The 22,946-nt window shown below is 40.0% G+C and overlaps 1 protein-coding gene across 1 annotated transcript in view; it reads right to left on the bottom strand.

Annotated features, from left to right (window-relative positions):
* The window catches only part of KCNH5 (potassium voltage-gated channel subfamily H member 5), a 359,954-nt gene that overhangs the window by 245,089 nt on the left and 91,919 nt on the right, over nt 1–22,946 (bottom strand). Inside the window, exon 6 of the mRNA XM_075531693.1 lies at nt 19,233–19,625. Coding sequence (XP_075387808.1) covers nt 19,233–19,625 — 393 coding nt within the window. The remainder of the gene's footprint in view (nt 1–19,232; nt 19,626–22,946) is intronic.

Here is a 22,946-nt window from a genome sequence, read left to right as displayed (position 1 = left end):
ATGTACGGAAATTATATAATTATATATGACTAAAGAATTGTGTATAGGTGCCAGGTGGGAAAGGGTGGATTGAGGACGTTAGTTTATTGTGCCAGCCTGGCCGATAAACACATGTGGGATTAATTGAAGGGTAGCGAGATAAATGGCTCGGCGAGCCTTGCCTTTCTTGTCTCTCACTCTTTGATCATCAGATCAGTGTGTAGCTGTCTTGCTTGTTCTGTGCCTTAATTGGCAAGCTACACTACCTGTGGGACATGTAACCTGTGGACTGTGTCACTGTAATTTGAAGTTCCTTCAAAAGCTGCTTTGCCACACAATTTGAATTTATATCTCTTGAGCTGGGGACTGACTGTTGGTGACCTGGCTGATAATTAGTGACCTGCCTTGCTGTTTATTGGCTGTGCAGGGATAACCTGAATCTCTCTACAAAGGACTGCCTGGAGGACCTCAAAACTTGAAGGACTGCCAGTGTCTCACAACTCTCTCATGGGAGTGAGTTGCACTGAGCCATTTGAACTGCTTTACAATGTAACTGTTCATTTCTTGTATTACATATCTATCTGTATATAATTTAACTGTTCATTTCTTATGTTATATATCTGTGCATATATGTATATATATATATATATATTTTATTAGCAATCTGATTTTTTATCTCTAGAGAACCCTGTCTAACACATACGTACATATGATTGAAATCCTGGCACAAAAATTTACAGTAAATAGAGCAGAGTCAACAGGAGAATCCTACTAATATCAAAAGAAAAGAAATAATAAAAATCAGGACTGAGATTCAGGAAAGGTAATATAAGAAAACTATGGAAAAAATTAATGCTGCTAAAAGTTGGTTCTTTGAAAGGATAAACAAAAGCAACAGGACATTGGAAAACCAAACCAAAGAAAGGAAGGAACAAATTTCAATAGCAAGGATGAGGATGAAAGAGGAAACATTACAACAGTCCCTAATAAAATCAAAAGGATAACTAAACAATACTATAAAAGGCTGTTATCCAATGAACACAACAACTTGGAACACAAGGACAAATGGAAAAACAATCCCTCCCTAGACTATCCCCAATGGACATCAAGAATCTTAACAGACCCATAGCAATATAAGAAATAGACACGGCTTTCAAGGAATTACCAACAAAAAAATCCCCGGGTACAGATGGTTTCTCAGGAGAATTTTACCAGTCATTCAGAGAAGAACTGACACCAATCGTACACAAACTCTTCCAGAACATAGAAAACGATGGCAAACTCCCGAGCTCCTTCTACGACGCTAGTATTACTATGATATTGAAACTGGCAGGGATCCCACAAGAATTGAGAACTACAGACCAATATCTCCAATGAACATCAATGCAAAAATCCTTAACAAAATACTGGCCCCTAGAATACAAAAGTATATAAAACAAATAATTCACCATGACCAAAAGGATTCATACAAGGGATGCAGGGATGGTTCAACATACGAAAGACCATTAGTATCTGGGATAAAGATTATTGTGCCAACCTGTCCGATAAACACACATGGGGTTAACTGAAGGGTGGAGAGATAAATGGCTCAGTTCTTGGCTCTCATGCTTTATGATGGTCAGACCAGTGTTGAGCTGCCTTAGCCAGTTCCCTGCATCAGCTGGCAAGGCTCACTTCTAGCAAGATATCCCTGAGAAAAATCCACATGGACCTACCCTAACGCAGCCCTGGGTGCTGGAGCAGCCGTGTGGAGACCCCTGCCAGCACTGAGATGCTTACACATTCACTGATTCGGCTTTCCTCCTGCAGTCAGTGTTATTGCAAGTGTTTTGTAAGATGGAGGAGGACTTTGTGGATTGGTGTCGGACATATTGGTTAATGTTGGACTTGTGGGCTTGGGCAGTACTGGTTGCAATGTTTTCTTGATGTACACTTACTCTTTATATAAAAATCTCTTATACATGTGAGTTTCCGTGGATTTGTTTTTCTAAAGTACCCAGGTTAATACAATATCATTTGCCACATTGACATGAAAAACTATAAGAACAATACGATAATATCAATAGATGCAGAAAAAGCATTAGACAATACCAATCCCTGTTTAAGACACTCGAGATGATAGGAATGGAAGGAAAATTCCTCAAGATAATACAAGCTATATATGAAAACCAACAGCTACTGTGGTAGTTAATGGAGAAAAGAGGGACTCAATTCCACTGAAAAAGGGGACTAGACAAGGATGCCCCTTGTCCTCACATTTTAACTAAGAGCATAAGACAAAGAAAAGACATAAAAGGTATTTGTCTGGGGAAGGAAGAGATGAAACTATCGTTATTCAGAGATTATATGATTTTATCTAAGGAAAAATCCCAAAAGCTCCATAAGAGGAGTACTGAAAGCAATAGAGGAATATGGCAGTGGCAGGAGACAAGATCAACAAACAGAAGTCTATCAGACTGCTGTACATATCAGATAAGACCACAGAAGCAGAGGTAAAAACCGTGGTACCCTTCACAATTACCAAGCACAAATTGAAATATCTAGGGATAGATAGACCTGACTAAAAGAACAAAAGATCTATATGAGGAAAACTACAGGACACTATTACAAGAAACCAAGAGTGAACTCAACAAATGGAAAAATATCCCATGTTTGTCGATTGGAAGACTCAAGATAGTAAAGATATCAATCAGTTCTATCCAAGGCACTATATAAGTTTAATGCTATCCCAATACAAATACCATAATCTTTCATCAAAGAAATGGAAAAACTGATTACCAACTTCATATTGAAAGGGAATAAGTCCAGAATTAGCAGAGAACTCCTCAAGAAGAAGGGCCCAGTGGGAAGGCTTGCTTTACCTGACTTTAACAAATATACAGCCACAGTGGTCAAAACTGCATCATATTGGTATAATGACAGATACTCAGACCAATGGAAAAGAATTGAAAACCCAGAAATAAAATCATCAGCATACAGACAACTGATCTCTGATAAGGGCCCCCAAAATATCAAATGGCAAGCAGATGTCCTCTTCAACAAGTGATGCTGGAAAAAAAATGAATATCTACTTACATAAAAATGAAGCAAGACACTTATCTCACTCCATACAAGAATAAACTCAAGGTGGATCACAGACCTCTAGGTAAAACCCCAAAGTATTAGGGCCATCAATGCGGTAATTGGGACCACCTGAGATCTTTGGCGCAGGGACTACATATGCTATCAGAAAGAGGGAAGGACACAAACACAGACAAGTCACAAATTGACAAGTGGGATATACTGAAGATAAAACATCTGCAAACATTGAAAGAATTCACCAATTGCAAGGAGTTGGAAACATCCCAAATTTCCATCAACAGACAAATGTATTAAAACACTGCTGTACATACATACAATGGAGTACTACGTATCCTCAAAAAGCAGTGATAAACAAACGAAGCACATCGCCACATGGGAAGAATTGGAGGAAATTATGCTAAGTGAAGTAAGGCAAGCACAAAGGGACAAGTGCAACATGAGTCTGCTGAGGTAAGTTTACTTAAAAAATGCAAAAAGGGCATAGGACAAAAGTTACTGTATACAAATATTCCTAGGGTGAGGTCCAGGTAGTATGGCAGGGGCCAGACCAAATCCAGGGATACATATGGTAGCCAACTAAAAGGAGGGAGGAAATGAAAGAGGAAAAAAGACATGGGTAGGTAGCTGGGGAACAGGGAACTAACCCATCCAAGGGGAGGGTATTTTATATAGCCACAGGGCAAAAGGGACCAGACTTCAACCCAGTAGTCCAAGATGTGAATGCAACATATTGGCATGAAGCACGGAACCAGTACAGAGGTCTAAGGGGCCGGCCCAATCCCAACTATGTGGACAGATGCCCCTCCACCCAGAAGAATTTATTTCAGAGACAGCACTGAAGCTACAGCTCAGGGACAGGAACATGTCTGACCAGAGCACACGAGAACAAATGAAAGGGGAGGAAGAGAGAGTGGAGCACATCCTGGCCCACCAAGCCTTGATGACGATGTCCAAGCTCAGAGCAGCCAATGCACAGATAGGACCATATTACTGGCCCCACTATGACACACGGCATCCCTCACTGACCCATAGCCATTCGGGGGACAACAATGGAGACACAGTGTAGAAATTGCACCCAATCTGACCCCACCACATCAAGGCCAAACACTGAGGGCATGCAACAGAACAGCGAGGGGAGCAGAGCAAGAAAGTCCCAAGGGAATACCAAAAATAGACTTTGAGGCCAGAGCGTGATACCCCATCAGACTCAACCAGAAAACATTCCTAAAGGTCAACAAAGAGACCTTGAACTATTTACAGGCTTTTCTTCTTTTTGTCATTGTTTTTTGTTGTTGTTCTTGTTGTTTTTTCTTTTGTTGCTCTTTTTGCTCTGCCTGGTTTTTTTTGTGCATATTATGATCTCTGCAGGTCTATCTAGATAGGATAGGCAGGATAAACAATCTGGAGGAGAAAATAATGGGACTGATGGCTCTGGGGGGACATGGGAGAGGGGTAGGTGGGGGAAAGTTGTTGAGTGTTAATAAACCCAGGGTCAAGGGAACAACAAGTGATCCAAAATCAATGGTGAAGAGGGTGCAGGAGGCCTGGTAGGGCTTGATCAGGGGCAATGTAACCAAGAGGAATTACTGAAACCCAAATGAAGGCTAAATATGATAGTGGAACAATAGAAAAGTAAAAGGAAATAGAGGAAAGAACTAGGAGGCAAAGGACATTTTTAGAGGTCTAAATACAGGAATGTATACATGTAATATATTTATATATGACAATGGGGAAATAAATCTCTGTGCATATATTTATAGGTTTAGTATTAAGGTAGCAGATGGACATTGGGCCTCTACTCAAGTTCTCCCTCAATGCAAGAACACTTTGTTCTATCAAACTGACATTCCATGATGCTCAACTTCCCGACACAATCAGTGAAGACAAAACAAGTACATAAGCAAATGTAGTGAAGAAAGCTGATGGTGCCCTGCTATCAAAATATACAGTCTGCAGGCTTAAAGGCTTGAAGATAAACAAGAGGCCATCTAGTGCAGAAACAACAAAGCCTATGTGGAAGAAGCACACCAGCCTGTCTGATTATGAGGTGTTGGTGGGATCAGGTATCAGGAATCAAAGAACAAAAAATCATATCATTGTGAATGAGGAGGAGTGCGAGTGGAGACCCACCCAAGGGGAGGGTATTCTTTCTATCTCCACAGGGAAAGAGGGACCAGACTTCAACCGAGTGCCCCAAGGTATGAATGCCACCTTCTGGTGTAGAGTAGGGAACCAGTGGAGAGGTCTGGGGGGCTAGCTCCAGTACCAAATACTGGACGCCTGCCCTTCCCCCCAGAAGAATTTATTTCAAAGGACGGCATTGAATCTGCAGCTCTGGGAGAGGGACCTAGCTGATTGGAGCACACGGGAGCAGATGGAGTGAGAGTAGGAGAGAGTGGAGCGCATCCTGGCCCACCAGGCCTTGAGGACGATGACCCAATTAGAGCAGCCAGTAAACAGAGAGGACCACATGGCCAGCCCCACTATGAGACATGACGTCCTTCACTGACCCAGGGCCCTGCAGGGGACTGCACCGGAGACACAGTGTAGAAATTACGCTCGACCTGATCCCAGCACACCAAGGAAAAGCACTGGGGGAGTGCACCAGAACAGCAAGGAAATAGAGCGGCAAGGTCCCCAGGGAATGCTGAAGGTGGACTTTGGGGCCAGGGCATGGTGCCCGAACAGCCTGGATTGGAAAATACTCCTAAAGGCCAACAAATGATCCTTGAACTAAGTTCAAGTTTTTCTTTCTGGTTGTGTTTTGTTTTGTTCTTTGTCAGTGGTTTGTTGTATATGGTTGCTTGGTTTTGCTCTGTCTTCTTTTCATGCATGTTATTATCTCCACAGGTCTGTCTAAATAAGATAGGCTGGATGAACGATCTGGAGGAAAAACAATGGGACCAACTGTTCCAGGGGGAATTGGGATAGGGGGAGGTGGGGGAGAAGGAAGTGGTGTTAACAATCCCAGGGACAAGGGAACAAAAAGTGATGCAAATTGGTGGTGAATTGGGTGTGGGAGTCCTGGTAGTGCATGATCAAGTATAAGGTAACAAAGAGGTATTGCTGAAACCCAGGTGGGGACGGAGCATGATAGTGGGACAGGAGGAAAGTCAAGGGAAATAGAGGAAAGAGCTGGGAGGCAAAGGGCATTTATAGAGGTCTAGACAAAGACATGTACATATGAAAATAAATATATGAGGATGGGGAAATAGAACTCTGTGCCTAGATTTATAGGTTTAGTATTAAGGTGACGGAAGGACATTGGGCATCCACTCAAGTACTCCCTCAATGCAAGAATACTTTCTTCTATTAAATTGGCATTCTATGATGCTCACCTCCTGACACAACTGCTGAAGCCAAAGCAGGTGAATAAGAAAATGTAGTGAAGAAAGCTGATGGTGCCCAGCTATCAAAAGACATAGCATCTGGGGTCTTAAAGGCTTGAGGTAAACAAGCAGCCATCTAGCTCAGAAGCAACAAAGCCCACATGGAAGAACACATCAGCCTGTGTGATCACGAAGTGCCGAAGGGATCAGTTATCAGGCATCAAAGAACAATAAAATCATAGCATTGGGTGTACACCCCCATGATACAATCACTGACGACAAATTGGTGCATAAGCAAATGTGGCGAAGGAAGCTGATGGTGGCCGGCTATCAAAAGGTATAACGTCTGGGGTCTTAAAGGCTTGAAGGTAAACAAGCGGCCATCTAGCTCAGAAGCAACAAAGTCCACAAGGAAGAAGCACACTAGCCTGTGCGATCACGAGGTGTTGAAGGGATCAGGTATAAGGCATCATCAGAACAAAAAATCTTACCATAGTGAATGAAGGCAGGAACGCAGAGTAGAGACCCAAAGCCCATTTGTTGGCCACTGGATATCCCCTTGCAGAGGGGACTAGGGGAGGAGATGAGTCAATGAGGGTGCGTTGTAGCACCAATGAAGAATACAACTTTCCTCTAGTTCCTAAATGCTTCCTTCACTCCCCCCCCCCACCTCCCCACTATCATGATCAGAATACTACCTTGCAAGTCTGGCTAGACCAGAGGATATACACTGGTGCAGATAAGAGCTGGAGGCACAGGGACTCCAGGGCGGATGATACCTTCAGGACAAGGGTTGTGAGGGGTGATATTGGGAGGGTAGAGGGAGAGTGGGTTGGAAAGAGGGAACTGATTACAAGGATCTACATGTAACCTCCTCCCTGGGGGATGGACAACAGAAAGGGGGGTGAAGGGAGACGTTGAACAGGGCAAGGTATGACAAAATAATAATTTATAAATTATCAAGGGCTCATGAGGGAGAGGGGAGCAGGGAGGGAGGGGGAAAAAAGAGGACCTGATGCCAAGGGCTTAAGTGGAGAGCAAATGCTTTGAAAATAATGAGGGCAATGAATGTACAGATGTGCTTTACACAATTGATGTATGTATGGATTGTGATAAGAGTTGTATGAGCCCTTAATAAAACGTTTAAAAATAAATAAAAATAAAGATAATCTACTTGTATTAAACATCAACTTCTATCCATTCTATGCATTGTTAACAATTTGAAATACCAACAAGAGACAAAGAAGGATTCAATGATAATCAAGATCTTTAAAATCGACAAGCATGATCATCATTTCTAACCCATGTGTTCATGACTTAGACCACAGATGAGAATTTTCAATGTAAACATGTATGCTAAAATAGAAAAAGACATGTGATAAGCCTAACTCATGAAAAAAGAGTAACAATTTAGAAAAGTTTACCCCATACACCAATAAAAATTATAACTCTTTATCTACTTTCCCTTGCAGCCACTGGCCCATCCATTCTGGCTCCATGAAAACTACATGTGTGATCTCCTGCCCTCTGTCGCTTTGTTTTGACCCAGTTGTTCATGTTTTCCATATTAAATCACTTGGCATCTCAATATATTGTGCATATTTTCCTCAATGTTCCTATGCTATTGAATAGTAATATGTCTGCAGTTGCTTCATCTTCCCTTAACGTTTCAGGATTTGTGCTTCCCCAAAACCCAATGATTGAGTTGATTCTCACCTTTGATTACAAAACGTAGCTCTTAACTGTAATCTTTATGAGTTAAAAGGATATCAACATGATTTAAGTTCACTTGGATCACCAATGAATACACATGGAAGCTCGAAAAAAAAACCCTCCTAAAATTTCCTACTATCGAATTTATGCTGACTCCTATCAATCCAATAGGAAACATGGTACAATTGCCCCTGTGGGTTTGGGAGACTGTAACTCTTTATAGAAATAGAAAAATCCATATGTCTCCCAAGTCCATAGATGCATCAATCCAGAAATCAGATGAGGTATTCCAGTGGGCAAATCTTCAGCAAAAACAAACCCTCTCTGCCCACCCCCCAAAAAAACAAAACACCCTACTGTCATCAAGTCAATTCCAACTCTTAACAGCCCTATAAGACAGAGTAGAACTCTGTCTACTCTATGGGTTGCCCAAGCCTGGAAATATTTATAGAAGCAGACAGCCTCATATATTTCATGAAGATTACCAAACTTAGACAGTCCATCTCTTAACACACTGCATTATCAAGGCTGCTGGAGGAGAGAAGAAAAATCAAGAGAAAGACTCCCCACAAGATGGATGGACACAGAGGCTACAATGAGCTCAAATATATCAATGAAGATGTCAAGGAACCCAGCAACATTTCAATCTATTCCCCATTGAGTACCAAAGATCCAAGCCAACTCAAGAGTACCCAACAACAAAAGCCCTATCATTAAAAACGCTTACAAAGCTTCTATAACACTACTGTGTAGGTTCAATCCACTAATTTCTTGCTTAGTAATTGAGTGCAAATTATTTGTGCAAGTAAGGGACTCGGCTCCAGCTGTCATTGTTGGGTACTATCTTGAGCTGAATGGTTAACCATTGTTCAACCAGTTCTCTTTCCATGTCCATCTACCCTCCCAGAAATCAAGCTCTCTGGATCTCTTGGTGCTGTCTTTAAATGAACACAAGTAAGCAGCTTGATCCAATCCCTAGACTCCTTTTAAGATTGTTTTCCCTCTTCTTACAATTTCTAGGAAAACTGCAGTGCATTTTTTTTCAGTGTGTCTTCCTTTAATAGACTCATAGTCCTCTTACAGAAACACATAACCTGTTCCTTGAATTCCTCATCGATCAGATTCTGTTCAGAGAGCATTTTGACTGAGACAAGCTTGAAAATAAAGAGTGTTAAAAAGTCCTCTAGGTCATTCTGCACACACATCATGTTAAAAAGATTAAACTATAATTTTCAAACTCATATGCTCTCCTGTTCGCAAGAGAAGCACTACTTCATGTACTCCTTTATAAATTCTATTTTGTTTTACGTCATTGTACTCAAATTTACTCAAATCTAGCAAACACTTCACTGTTCGGGCTAGTGAGTCACTGATTGGCATGAAAAGCAATGAAGAGCTATCAGTAATAAAGAAGGCCCATCCTTTACTATCACAGGACTTATAAAATCAAGTTAAGGAAATAAGCTCATACAGAGGAAGCAATAATACCTCCCAGGCTTATGGAAATCAGCAAGCAAAATGAGCTCGTGTCTCTTCTCCCATTTGTTCCATATAACCAATGTAAGTAAAGCAGACACTGCTTTCTGTTTGTTCATTTACAGAAACGGAGACCGAGACTCAAAGGAATCACACAACAAGCATGTCTCATAGAAGGCGTAAGACCCACAACTGACAACGGATACAATGCTCTGAAAAACACGAAAAGAAACCAAATGAAAGTCATTTTAAATAGCTATGCATGTGCATAGGTGAAGAGTAACTGCTATTTTAAAAGAGGCATACTTCAGAAAGTTTATAAAGCAATGTTGATATTGTTAGTTCTCTGGTCTGGGCATTAATTTATAGCTTTGCAAATTGTTATTGTCTTATATTTCAGTTGCCCATTTTTAAAATGTTTGATTTTAATTTGTATTATTATTTTAGGCAATTCTCAATATTTACTTATATTTGTCCATATGCTTCCAGTTTTGGGGGTTTCTTTTGATCACAGCACTTTATACCATCTTGACTGTTTTTCTTATTTGTTCTCCTCCACTGCTTCTTTTTCACCATTTCCATAAGATGCATCTTGTCCAGCATCTTCCTTGCACTGGCCCTCTCCTTGCCAACCGTGGCGTCCTTTTCCAGGGGCTCTTCTCTCCTGATAAGATGTGCTAAGTAAGGGAGATGCGTTACTCTCAATGCCTTTAAGGAGCATTCCAGCTGTTCTCTTCTTGGTGGTCCACAGTGTTTTTGCCAGCACCACAATTCAAATAAATTGATTCTTTCTCAGCCTTTCTTGTTCACTTTCCAACTTTCATATCCATTATGTTATCGTTGATGCTGGGTGCCATCAAGTTTGTTCCAACCCACAGTGACCCCAGGCTGGGGTCCTAGTCCTTTACTTTTGTCTTCTTTAATGTGGATCTTCTTCATTGTATTCAGTAGTGTGTATACGCATTGCATCAGGGCTGTGGAGTGTCTATTTATGTCTTTCATCTATTTTGAAGTTAGCAATATATGATGGGGCTCGGTGCTATCTACAAAGCTTTTCAGTGGCTTGTTCCTCTGAAGCGGACAGCCTATTCCTTTGCCAGCATTTGCTCTTAGCCTGGAAGCGCTGTTGAAACCTATTTATTTTGAGTGCCCCTGTTGGTATTGAAACACCAGAGACATAGCTTTCAGAATTACAGCAACATAGAAGCCACCACAGTACGACAAAGTGTGGGACAAGAAGCGGGAGCTGTGGTGGCATAGAGCGCTACATGCCCTGTGCTCCTAACCGCAAGGCCAGTGATTGGAACACATCAGTCCCTCGAGGGGGAAAGATGGGCCTGTCTCCTGCTGTAAAAAACGTCTGGAAAACACCAAGGCATAGTTCTCCTCTGTCTTATCTGATCGGTAAGTGTCAAAGTCAAGTGAATGGCAGTTAGATAAAGAGATTAGAGATATTTAAACTATCTAGAAGGGTACAGATATGGATAACATCTCTTGTCAGGTGCTGTTGAGTCAGTTCCAACACTAAGCCACCCCAAGCACAACAGAAGGAAACACTGCCTCGTCCTGCGCCATTCTCACAATTGTTCATATATTTGGTTGCAGTCACTGTTTACCCAACTCTCCCAGGCTTTCTCTTTTTCCCTGCCATTTGACATTAACCGAGCATGACGTCCTTTCTGGGGCCTGAGTCTCCTGGCACTGTGTCCAAAGTATGTGCCTCTAAGAATTATTCTGACTATACTTCTTCCAAGACAGATTTTTTTGCTCTTTTGGTAGTCCGTGACACTTTCAATATTCTTCACCAGAACCATAATTCAAATAAATCCATTCTTCTTCAATCTTCCTTAGTCAATGTACAATTTTGAAATGCATATGGGGCAATTTAAAATAACAAGGCTTATATCAGGGGTACTTCAATTCTCAAAATAACATCCTTGCTTTTTAACACTTTAAAGATAACTTATATAGTAGACTTAACCATATGTGCTTTGATCTCTTGACTGGTGCCACCATGAGCACTGATTTATCATATTCTTACTAGTCACGGATTTATCATATTGCTACCTATTAGTCCTGTTGTGAGGATTTTGGTCTTCTTTATATTGAGTTATAATCCAGATTGAAGGCTGCAGTCCTGGATCTTCATCAGTAAATGCTTAAAGCCCTCCTCACTCTCAGCAAATAAGATGTGTCAGCTGCATATCATAGGTTAATAAGCCTTCTTCCAGTCTTGATACCTCATTCTTCTTCATAAAATCCAGCTTCTCTGATTATTTGGTCAGCATACAAACTGAATAAATATGACAAGAAGACACATTCTTGAAACACATTTTTCTTGATTTTAAACCATCCAGAATGCCCTTGTTCTGTTCATACAACTGCCCCTTGATCCATCTCTTGGTTCCACATTAGGACAATTAAGTGTTCAGATATTCTAATTCTTCACAAAACTATCCATAGTTAGCTATTGTCTGCACCATCAAATGTCTATGAATAGTTAATAAAACCAAAGAAAATATCTTTTTTGTATTCTCTGCATTCAGCCAAGATTCATCGGATATCAGCAATGATAACCCTTGTTCCATGTCCTATTTTGAATCTGTCCTGAACCTCTGGAAAGTCCCTGTCAATGCACTGTTGCAACCATTATTGGACGATCTTAAGCAAAATTTTGCTTCTACATGATATAAATGATATTGATCTATAGTTTGAGCATTTTATGGGTCACCTTTTCTTTAGAATGAGTAAAAATATAGATCTCTTTTAATCATCTGGCCAAGAAGCTGTCTTCCACATTTCCTGGTATAGATAAGTAAGTGCTTCCAGTGTTTTCATCAATTTATTGAAACAGTTCAATTGGTATTCCATCCATTCCTGGAGCGAATGCTTTGGGTGCAGCTTGAACTTATTCCTTCAATACCATCGGTTCTTGAGCATATTCTACCTCTTGGAATGGTTGAATGTTGACTAGCTCTTTTTGGTACAATCACCCTGTGTGTTCTTTCCATCTTCCTTATAATATTCAGCATTTTGTTCATAAAATCTTTCGATATTGCAACTCGAGACTTGGATGTTTAGTTTCATTCTCCCTAAATTTCAAGAGCAGCTGAAGAGTAGATTTGACTTATTAAATACTAATGGCAGAAAGTCTGATGAACTGTGGGACAATATAAAGAATATCATACATGTGAAAAGCAAAATGCCATTTAAAAGATAGGATAGTAAGAAAAAAAAGATCAAAGAGGAAGTCAGAAGAGACACTGAAACTTGCTCTTAATCATACAGTAACTAACACAAATGAATGAATATGGTCTACGGATTGTCAAATGGTCAAAAGTCAATGAAGATGTTAAAAATATAAGCATAATCAGTTAGAAGAAAATCTTCCAAACCAGTGAAAGGAATTGATGACATTAAAGAAATTTTAATCTAACAAAAAGATAGCAGAAAAGAAGGTGAGAGAAGAAATGAAATGGAAAACAAAATGTTCTTAGACATTTAAAACTGTGGAGCCTTCAAAAATTTCATGGAAAATGTATACTATGAAAATAATATGCATAAGTCCCAAAGATTATTGGAGCCAATATAAACTTGTATAAACTTGATATTACAAAGCTGAACATGATCTTGTTCAAGGGACTAAAAATGATAAGGCAACATTTAGAAAAGAGCTCCTTTCAGAACAACTTAAATTCTGGTAAAATTAAAGCAGAAACAAACATCAAATTTATGATGAAACTATGGTAGAAGAATGGTAAAACCATTCATGCTTTATGAAAAGTCTATGGGGATAAGGCCAATGAAATCAGTGGTTTGCAAATGAATAACTGAAGTATAATAATATAGAATGACAGAAAGTGAAAGGGTAAAATTATATATAAAACAAATACTCAAAGCTAGCTTACTCAAAATAACAAAAATAATTAGAATAAAACAAATTAGAATATTTAAAAGGTTATGAAGAAGAAAACAGAAAAAGAAAGGGAAAACAGATAACAAGAAAAATAAAGAGCTATGGTAGTAGCATAATATCTGAATAAAAGAAATTACAGAACAAAAGAACAAATCAAAAGGTAAAGGCCTGAAGAAACGCATCATGGAAAAAAACTCAAGAGAGAAGACACATTTTTCCAGATTGAAAATGGCGCTCTAGTCAGTGACCAACTAAATTGGTGAAAATTGACCTACTAGTCCTCCTGAATGTTTGTTATATGTTTTCCTGTATATGAAACCTAGGAACCTAGGATGAGTCTTTGGCAACAAGTAGAATAAAGGCTCCTGGGGGGTTCTGGGGGGTGAGCTAATATCAGGACTTCAAGAAGGAAGAAAATGTTTTGAAACTGATTGTGGTAGCAATCGAACAATAATGCTTGACGTGATGGAACTATGGAATGATATGGCAATCTGTGTTAGCTCCCAAAAAAATTATTTTGAAGGAAAAGAAAAAGAATGTCATTGGAAATTTTCTGAACCCTGACACAGAGAAGATACATCAAGTGTCTAGCAAGAAACAGCATGTCATAGCCATCAGAAATCACATCGTTGAAATTTTCTTGACAAAATTATTGAAAGGTAGAATACAATGACTATATCTTTCAATTTTCTTAAGGAAAGTTGTCTCTAACATAGAATAGATAATTAGCCAAACCATCAGTTAGGTGTGAGAGGAAGGGGAAGGGAGATTTAGTGAAGAAAATGATGTTAATAGAATCGGTCACGTGTGTCAATATTATGAGGTAGGGTTTTAAAAATCGGTAGAGAGTTTGGTGGCTGAATTAATGACGAGTGGCGTAGCAATTACACACTGGGCTGCCAAAAGGACGGTAAGAGGGTCTCAACCACCAGCCACTCCACCGAAGAAATACAGGGCTTTCTACTCTCATAAAGAATAATTACAGTCTTGGGAAGGTGAGCATCACGGAATGCCAGATTATTAGGACAGAGTGTTCTTGCATTGAGGGGGTACTTGAGTAGAGGCCCAATGTCCATCTGCTGTCTTCATACTTAACATAAAATATGTGTACATAGACCTATTTCCCTATCATTATATATAAATATATGTACATATGTGTATTTAGAGCTCTCTAAATGCCCTTTGCCTCTTAGTCCTTTCCTCTATTTCCTTTTACTTTCCCCTCGTCCCACTATCATGTTCGGCCTTCATTCTGGTTTCAGTAATTCCTCTCAGCTACATTACCCTTGATCAAGCCCCACCAGGCATCCTATGTCCTCCTCGCCATCAATTTTAGATCATTTATTGTTCCCTTGTCCCTTGCTTGGTTTGTAGACATCCCGCTCCTTTCCCCCCACTTACCCCTCTCCCATGTCCCCACAGAACTGTTGATCCCACTGTTTTCTCCTCTAGATTGTTTATCCCACCTATCTTACCTAGATAGACATGCAGAGACAATAATGAGCACAAAAACAAGACAAAGCAAAACAAAACAACAAAGGAAAACAAAGCAATAACAACCAAAACGAATGACAAAAAATAGCCTATAAATAGTCCCAGGTCTGTTTCTTGACTTTTAGGAGTGGTTTCTGGTCGAGTCTGATTGGGGTGGCACACCCTGGCTCGAAAATCTATATTTGGTATTCCCCAGGGACTTCATTGCTTTGATCCTTTTTGCTGTGCTAGCTGGCCTTCCCAAGACAATCGCTGAAGACAAAATTGGTGCAAAAGCAAATGTGGTGCAGAAAGCTGATGGTGTCCGGCTATCAAAAGATAAGATGTAGCATCTGGGGTCTTAAAGGCTTGAAGATAAACAAAGCCCACATGGAAGAAGCACACTAGTCTATGTGATCATGAGGTGTCGATGGGATTAGGTATCAGACATCAAAGACCCAAGACAAAAAATCATATTGATGTGAATGAGGAGGAGGGCAGAGTGGAGACCCCAAAGCCCATCTGTAGACAATTGGACATCCCTTACAGAAGGGTAACAAGGAAGAGATAAATCAGTCAGGGTGCCGATGTATAGTATAGTACCAATGAAACATATAACTTTTCTTAAGTTTTTATTTCTTCTTCTACCCACACAATCATGACCCCTATTCTACCTTACAAATCAGGCTAGACCAGAGCATGTACATTGGTACAGATAAGAGCTTGCAACACAGGAAATCCAGGACAGATAAACCCTTCAGGACCAATAATGAAAGTAGTGATACCAAGAGTATAAGGGGAAGGTGGGGGGAGAAAGGGGCAACCGATCACAATGATTGACATATAACACACTCCCAGGGGATGAACAATAGAAAAGTGGGTGAAGGGAGACAGTTGTTGGTGTCAGATGTGGAAAAAAATTTAGAAATTATAAAGGGTTCATGAGGGAGGAAGAGTGGGGGAGGGGAGAAAATAAGCTAATACCAAGGGCTCAAATTGAAAGCAAATGTTTTGAAAATGATTATGGCAACATATGTACAAATGTGCTTGACGCAATGGATGGATGGATAGGTGGATGGATGGAGATAAGAGCTGTAAGAGTACTCAATTAAATGAATAAAAATAATAACACTTACGTCCAGAAACCCATAAGGACAGTTCTACCTTGCCCTCTAGGGTTTCTATGAATTGGAATCAACTCAGTGGCAGGCGTTTGGATTGGTTTTTTATATAGATAACCAAACAACCGACAAAGCAAGATGGTTTTTAACTCTTAAGGAAACAACATGCAGAAAAGTAAAATTAATATGAAAAAAGAGATGTAAATAGAATATTTGTAATCATACTATGTAAGCACTTAATATTGATCAAACCCAAAGGAGCATACAACTATATTGTGAGATTGTCAGAATCAAAGTAGTGCAAGCAAATGATGAGGACAAAAAAGAAAGATGACATGAATCTCATCTTCCATATTTAGAAGTCAAAGCCCTACATTTGAAAACAAACAACCCAGTAAGTAGGCAAAGAATTATGTGACTCAATAACATCAAATCAAATAATCTCCTAAATAATGTGAAAGCTGTTCTCCACTCATTAATTAAGCAACAAAAAAGAGGGAAAGTTGCACTTCATGTGACCTAAACTCATAGTACCCCTAGATGATATAAATAGTTAAGCAGTAGCAGTCAACTACCATTCAAAAGATTGGGGGTTGAACCCACTCTGGAACACATGTGAAGAAATTCTGGGTGGCCTGCTTCTAAAAGGGCACACTCCTGAAAAGCCTGTGGAGAAATTCCGTTCTGCCCACGTTAGTCACCATCAGTTTATAAAACTAGATGTTGACAAATTGTCGTTTGGAGAGCGTATAACAAGTCATACTCTCCCAGCAATGTACAGAACTGCCTTTCCCTACAATCTTTGTCATTTCATGTCCTTTAAGGTGCATATACCAAGTCAAAATTAGATGTAGAAGAGTTTTGCAGAAATAAATGTCTAGAAATGGTCAAGTGACAGAGCAAAAGAGGGAGTGTTCTCACATTAATTTTGTTGCCAGTCTAACTTCCAATTCAAGATGGAGGTAATAACTGGATAGGATGCCATCTCAGAATGCAGCCCCGTGTCCACGATGGGTAAATGAAAATATTCAAAGCAAAAGTTTCTGGCTGGAGTCTTGCTTTGGGAAGAACTGGACCAATTATAGCATCCCACGACTCTTAATCCTGAGCTTGGAGAAAGCGTGGCAGTTATCAGTCAATTGTGGTTAATTTTGTTGGTGAAAGAGTAAAACAAATGATAAAGCTTTCATTTACTGGTGTCTCTGGAATAAATGCTCCACTGTGGCTAACTTCAGGTTGTCACTGTGTTATCACTGAGCACTGGGCTGGAAGAGATGCCAAGCTGACCGCTGCGTGACACTGACTGCATTCCACACACCAGGTTCTGTGGAAAGGAGAGCTTAGCAGGGCACCTCTTCAGCCACTGTACTTACCAACCTGGTGTATTATCAAAATGAGGTGACTGAAAAATGATACATTATTGGCATGTACCCTATTATAAATGAAGGGAAGCTTCTTGTAATATTTTTATGCGTTATTTTTAATGTATTTATTTTTATGTAACACAGTGTATTTTATTTTCTAGGAATTAGGCACCTATTTAATTTTTATTAAAGCATGTATGCCCAAATTTTAAACACTGAAATCTGAATATCTTAATCTATCTGTTAAACAAAACATGTTCTAAGCGATCACTGAGTTGGCCCCTGATATAGTGTGACCCCAAAGACAAAGAACGAAATGCTGCCTGAGACGACCCTCCCCGTGATCAGTTGGAGATCAGACTGTGAGTCATCTATGGGATTTTAATTACCTGATTTCAATCGCCAAACCTTCCTTCCTAGTCCAACCTACTTTGGAAGCTCTGCTGAGCATGCTCAGCATCAGTGTACACAGAAGTCCACACTGACCCAGCGTAGTTGCACAGTGTGCACTGGCTGAAGACCAGACCTGGGTCTCCCAGATGAAATATAGGGATTCTACAGAAGGCCCACCACCACTGTCATGATGACTAAAAGATTGCTTCTTGTCCAGAGAGCTGATGATTAACATTTTAACATTAACTCCTTTCCATCCTCTCCATAAATAAGAAAGAAATGTAGCCTTAAAAGTTTGAGACGGGTGGAATTCATAATTAGAAAACAATTACTGCAATTCCTCTTCATCTATAATTTTAAAGTAACAATGCAGTCTCAAAATAAAAGACGCGCTCTTAAGATTTTGGAAAGTAAGGCAAAAAAATAAATTAAAACAACATTGGAGTTGATTGAATGTAGGAATTCCATGGAGAGAAAAATACCGAAGAAAAGTTTTAAACTACCTCACAACATGCATAGAGTAACAACAACCACAATATAATGGAGAACTTTCCACCTGATCAATCTCTAATAACACATTAGAGTCACCAGGGAAATTAAGTTAGTAATATTATCATTATGAACACATTTTAATAATAGATTCTTTCCACATTGACTTGTTTAAATATTATTAGTTGAGATTATAAATTGTGTTGTATTATCTCTAGGTTCTAACAACATGAAAATCATTCCTTATTAAATGAAAAGCTAAGAAACTCTTGATGAAGAGGTTTTTTTAAGGCGTGCACATGGTGAAAGTATTGCGAGCAACACAGACATCTTTAAATGAGATCTTGTAATTAGTCCAGACAGCAGAGCTCATCTGGTGCTGCTCTACCCAAAATGTACCAAAATGAAATAAAAGCTATAAGAAACAAAACAAAATTGTGAAAATTCAAGAATTGGACTTGCACAAAGCTTTCTTATCTTTAAGTGAATTTGAGCACTGCTACCTGCCCATGAAGAGAGAAGAGACAGAAAGATTCATGGATACAAGGAGTTTTAAAATACTACAGATCTTCAACTAAAATCCACTTCATTTTGTCATCGCTTAATCAATCATCCAGTTTCTTAACTGTAATTGACTGCTTCTGCTTTTCCCTGTTCCCTCAAACCACATACATCATTTTTCTCCTCGCCCTTGATTGAGTTATTAACAGTTTTCTTGGAAATCAAAAAAGGAAATAGACACAAAGTAATCAAATTTGAAAGTAAGGCAAGTGTTAACTTGGGTGAAAGGTGGAATACTGGCTAAAATGGCAATTGGTTAATCTATACACTCTTCACTCTAATGGTCTCGAAACATAGGTCTCACAGTAGTAAAAAAATAGGAAGAAAAAATGCTTACCTCATCCACGTTTTCAAAGGCATTGATGATGTCATAAGGTAAACAAGAGAGCAGATCGATCACAAACCAAGTTTTCAGATAGTTCATCCTGATGAGCTTGGGGTCAGAAATGACCTCACCACCAGGCCCTACGAAGGTCGTGTGAAAATTTAAAACAATATCAACCAGAAAAATAACGTCCACCACACTGTCCAGCACCAGCCAGGCTATGTTGTTCTGCTTCGTTTTGAAGGAAACATTGTAAGGAACCATGATGGCGGTGTAGAAGGTAAGAATTAAAATCACCCAATCCCAAGTCGTTTTAAAAGCACAATAGTGTAAAATAATGTGGGGTGGCGTCTTTGGTGCTTCTTGTTTATACTGAGGAAGGATATCGGAGCCCAGCTGAAGCACCTGAAAGAAAGAAATACATTTATAAATGACTGGGGCAGCTCGGATCAGTCAGCACCGAGATCAAAGTTCTTGTTGCTGCTACTAGTCTCGTCATTCCGACTCATAGTGATCCTTTATCCACAGAGTAGAACTGTTTCCTAGGGGTTTCCATGACCTTTACAGAAAGAGATAGTTATGCTTTCCTTATGAAGTACCTCCGGGTAGAGTCAAACCACCAACCATTAAGCACAATACTTTGTACCAACCAAGGACTCCTAGATCAAACTAACGGGCCAGTAGCCCACAGACAATTTATTGTGACCCTTACTTTCAAGGCCAGTGGTGTTCCATGGCTTTGATTTGCTCTTCTCCTATGTGGAACCAACATGTGTCAGAGACCACCATGCCATGTCATAATGTGCGACCAGACTAATCTCCTATGAGTCCACTGGCTTCCGTCAAGCCACCCACGTGGACCCGCAGCACTGCTCGACGTCTGCTCCTGGGTACACCTTCCAGCTGTCACACTTCTCTTCCCGAGGGGCCAACAGCTATTTGGGTGACTCACTCTAATTCATTTCTCACACATTTTAGCACCTCCAGAAGTATGACCTTGTTTCCGGAGATGTTGCTGAACCCCGGACCCCACTGTTGGTGATCTAGTTGTTCAGTGGGATGCAGCAAGGGCCGTGATGACTGGCACAGAGATATAGCAAGTTGTAAATGTAGACATCTGCTTCTTCCTTTTCTCCCTTAAAGCAGAACTTAGAGAATGGTGTGTTTCCTTATAGGATGCACATTTTCTTCCGTGAAAAATATGTTCTAAAGACTCATTTTACTTCTCTTTATCTTTTTGATAAAAACAAGAATTTTGGTGGAAGGTTGTGTGATCTTAGACTCCTTGACTTGCCTTGACTGACTCTAATTAAGAGACGAAGGGAAAACAGAAATGATGTGACAGGAGCAGAGGTGTGAACAATGCTGGGCAAAGCTGGCGCAGGCTGTGTCGTCATTCTCTGGTGTCCGTGATTGGGGTGGCAGGGAATCCACGGCCATCAGTCACAGCAACTTTATGTATGGTTCTGAGACGCTAAGTCATCATGGGAGCAAACAGCCTCATCTTCCTCCCATTGCATGGATTCAAACTTGCATTGGCCTTTAAGTTAGCAGCTCAATGTCAAAGTAACACAAACTCCCACAGGGAAGGAACTTGGAAATAGTGAAAATTTGCTCTCTTTCCCATGGCTTCCATGGACCTAAGGCTGAGTAAAGCTGCGTGTTCAGGAGTTGGCCGAGTGAGTGGGAATTAATTGAATAATGTTTTCCAATTGTTTTGCCCATTTATTTATACAATTACTCGGTGTCTTAGAGATGACAGGAACCAAGAAGTTAGAAGTCAAACTTCTAGGACATTAAATCAGGAATGTATCGAAGGATTGAATGGAGGAGTAGACACAAACAAGAATTTCCATTAGCATGAATCGCACATTCTAAAAAGCAACACAATGGTCTTTTGAAGCTTGGGAGAGGATTGTCCTGAAAAACCTCTTAACAAAAGTTTTAAGTTAAGTAAGTTAAAACTACATATATAATGCATTGCTAGTATACTTCTTGATTTGTATTGTAATCATTGTCTTTAAATCACCTTATCATAGATGCATAATCATGAAGATTTATATGCATTTACCCATATTATCACTGTTCTGGCTACTGATTTTTCCCCATTTGATCATCTCTTATGTAGCAGCAAATTTTCTGAACAGGAATGTATCCTTCATATACACAGAATCATAAAGCCATGGCTTTTGTCTCCCACCTTAACACATTCGAATGGCACTGTGAATGACAGGAAAATTCTTCTCATTTCTAAGGTTAGTGCCTAGCCAGCTATGCCTACAGACTGTTAGAACATAAAAAATTAAGACAAAAAATAAGACTAAATTTCAATCTGCATTATGGCTTAAGTGACTTCTGGACATGCTTTCCTTCATGGGCCCCTTCCTCTATTAATAAAGTAACAATAAAAGTAAAGTCAATATTTAAAAATTATATGTTATGACTACATTGGTACAACAATAGCTATGTTGATGTTTTACATTAAAATCCTGGTAATTCTACATAAAAGAGCTTCTCCGTTTGAAAAAATTAGCTATTTTCCTGTGACCTGCTCAGTACTAGCATATTAGAAGAAATTCCCGTTGACACGTAAGAGGACCACCGTGAGTGTCCTGGTCCCTGGAGGCAGAGGCCACGGGACAAAGTGGCTGAGAAGCTGAGGACAGAGAACGACTCGGTTGTGGGCTGAGGAGAGGGGTTGCCGTGGATGACTGGCTGCATGCTTACAGTTTGCTGAGCCTGCCTCGTGGTCGTGTTAACTGCCTTAATCAAGAGCACAGTTGTGACCATAGTCTGAGGGTTCTGCGTGGCCACCGCAACAAGCGTTCCTACGCAGCACAGGAGAGGAGCGCTGTGGGAGGAATGGATGGTGTCAGACTAGGGAAAAGAGGGACAGAGGGCTAAGCGATCTGGTCCTTTCCTAGGGGCAATATGGAAGCTAGAGGAAGCCGAATAGCTACAGTTTTGCCCGCCCACCACTTCCACAATCGCCACTTATCTCCAGCCAGTAGGAAAGAGGAGAGCTCAAGGAGACAGATGCAGAAGCTTAACGCAATGCCTGCAGGGAAACAACTCGCTTGGGATGACTCCGGTTTGAACTGAGATAAGTAGGAGAGCCTGAGGTTTCACAAAGCAGACACCCTTCCCTGGTGGAGCAAAGGATAAGATGCTTTGAATGTAATAGGAAGAACGCTAGGCTTGTGCTCACAGGTGTTTCTCTTGGAGCAGTCTTTAGCGATCAAGGGGTACATGCTGCAGAAGCACAGACAAACCTTGTTAAAAGACAAACCTCTATTAAAACCTTGTTACTTTTACGGACCTTGGTGTCAATGATCTGAAAGCTATTTCAAATCTGAAACAGGTTTGTGACTTACAGATGGCTGATGAAGAAAGTGGCAGTAATCAAGAGACACGGAAAAATAAATCAGATGAGAAAAAAACAACAATAATAATTTCCAAGAGGTCTGACAGGGGCGGTTAAGGGGTAATGGAGAGTTAACAATAATGAGTACGAAAAAGATGAAAGTGTTCTAAAATTGATTGTATTGATGATTGCACAATCCTTCTTAATAGGATTGATCTATTAAATCATCTGATATGTAAATTATATTTGAATTAATGATGAAAAAAATCAAGTTCCTCCAGAAAATAAAGTTAAAACATTGAGCTGTCCAGGGTTAAAAAAAAATCCACCTGATATGGAGAAAAGCAATCAGAAAGGCACTT

Source organism: Tenrec ecaudatus, chromosome 14 (genome assembly GCF_050624435.1).
Source record: "Tenrec ecaudatus isolate mTenEca1 chromosome 14, mTenEca1.hap1, whole genome shotgun sequence".
NCBI lineage: Eukaryota > Metazoa > Chordata > Mammalia > Afrosoricida > Tenrecidae > Tenrec > Tenrec ecaudatus.
The sequence above is the reverse complement of the archived record's forward strand: the minus strand, read 5'-3'. Positions and strand labels throughout refer to the sequence as shown.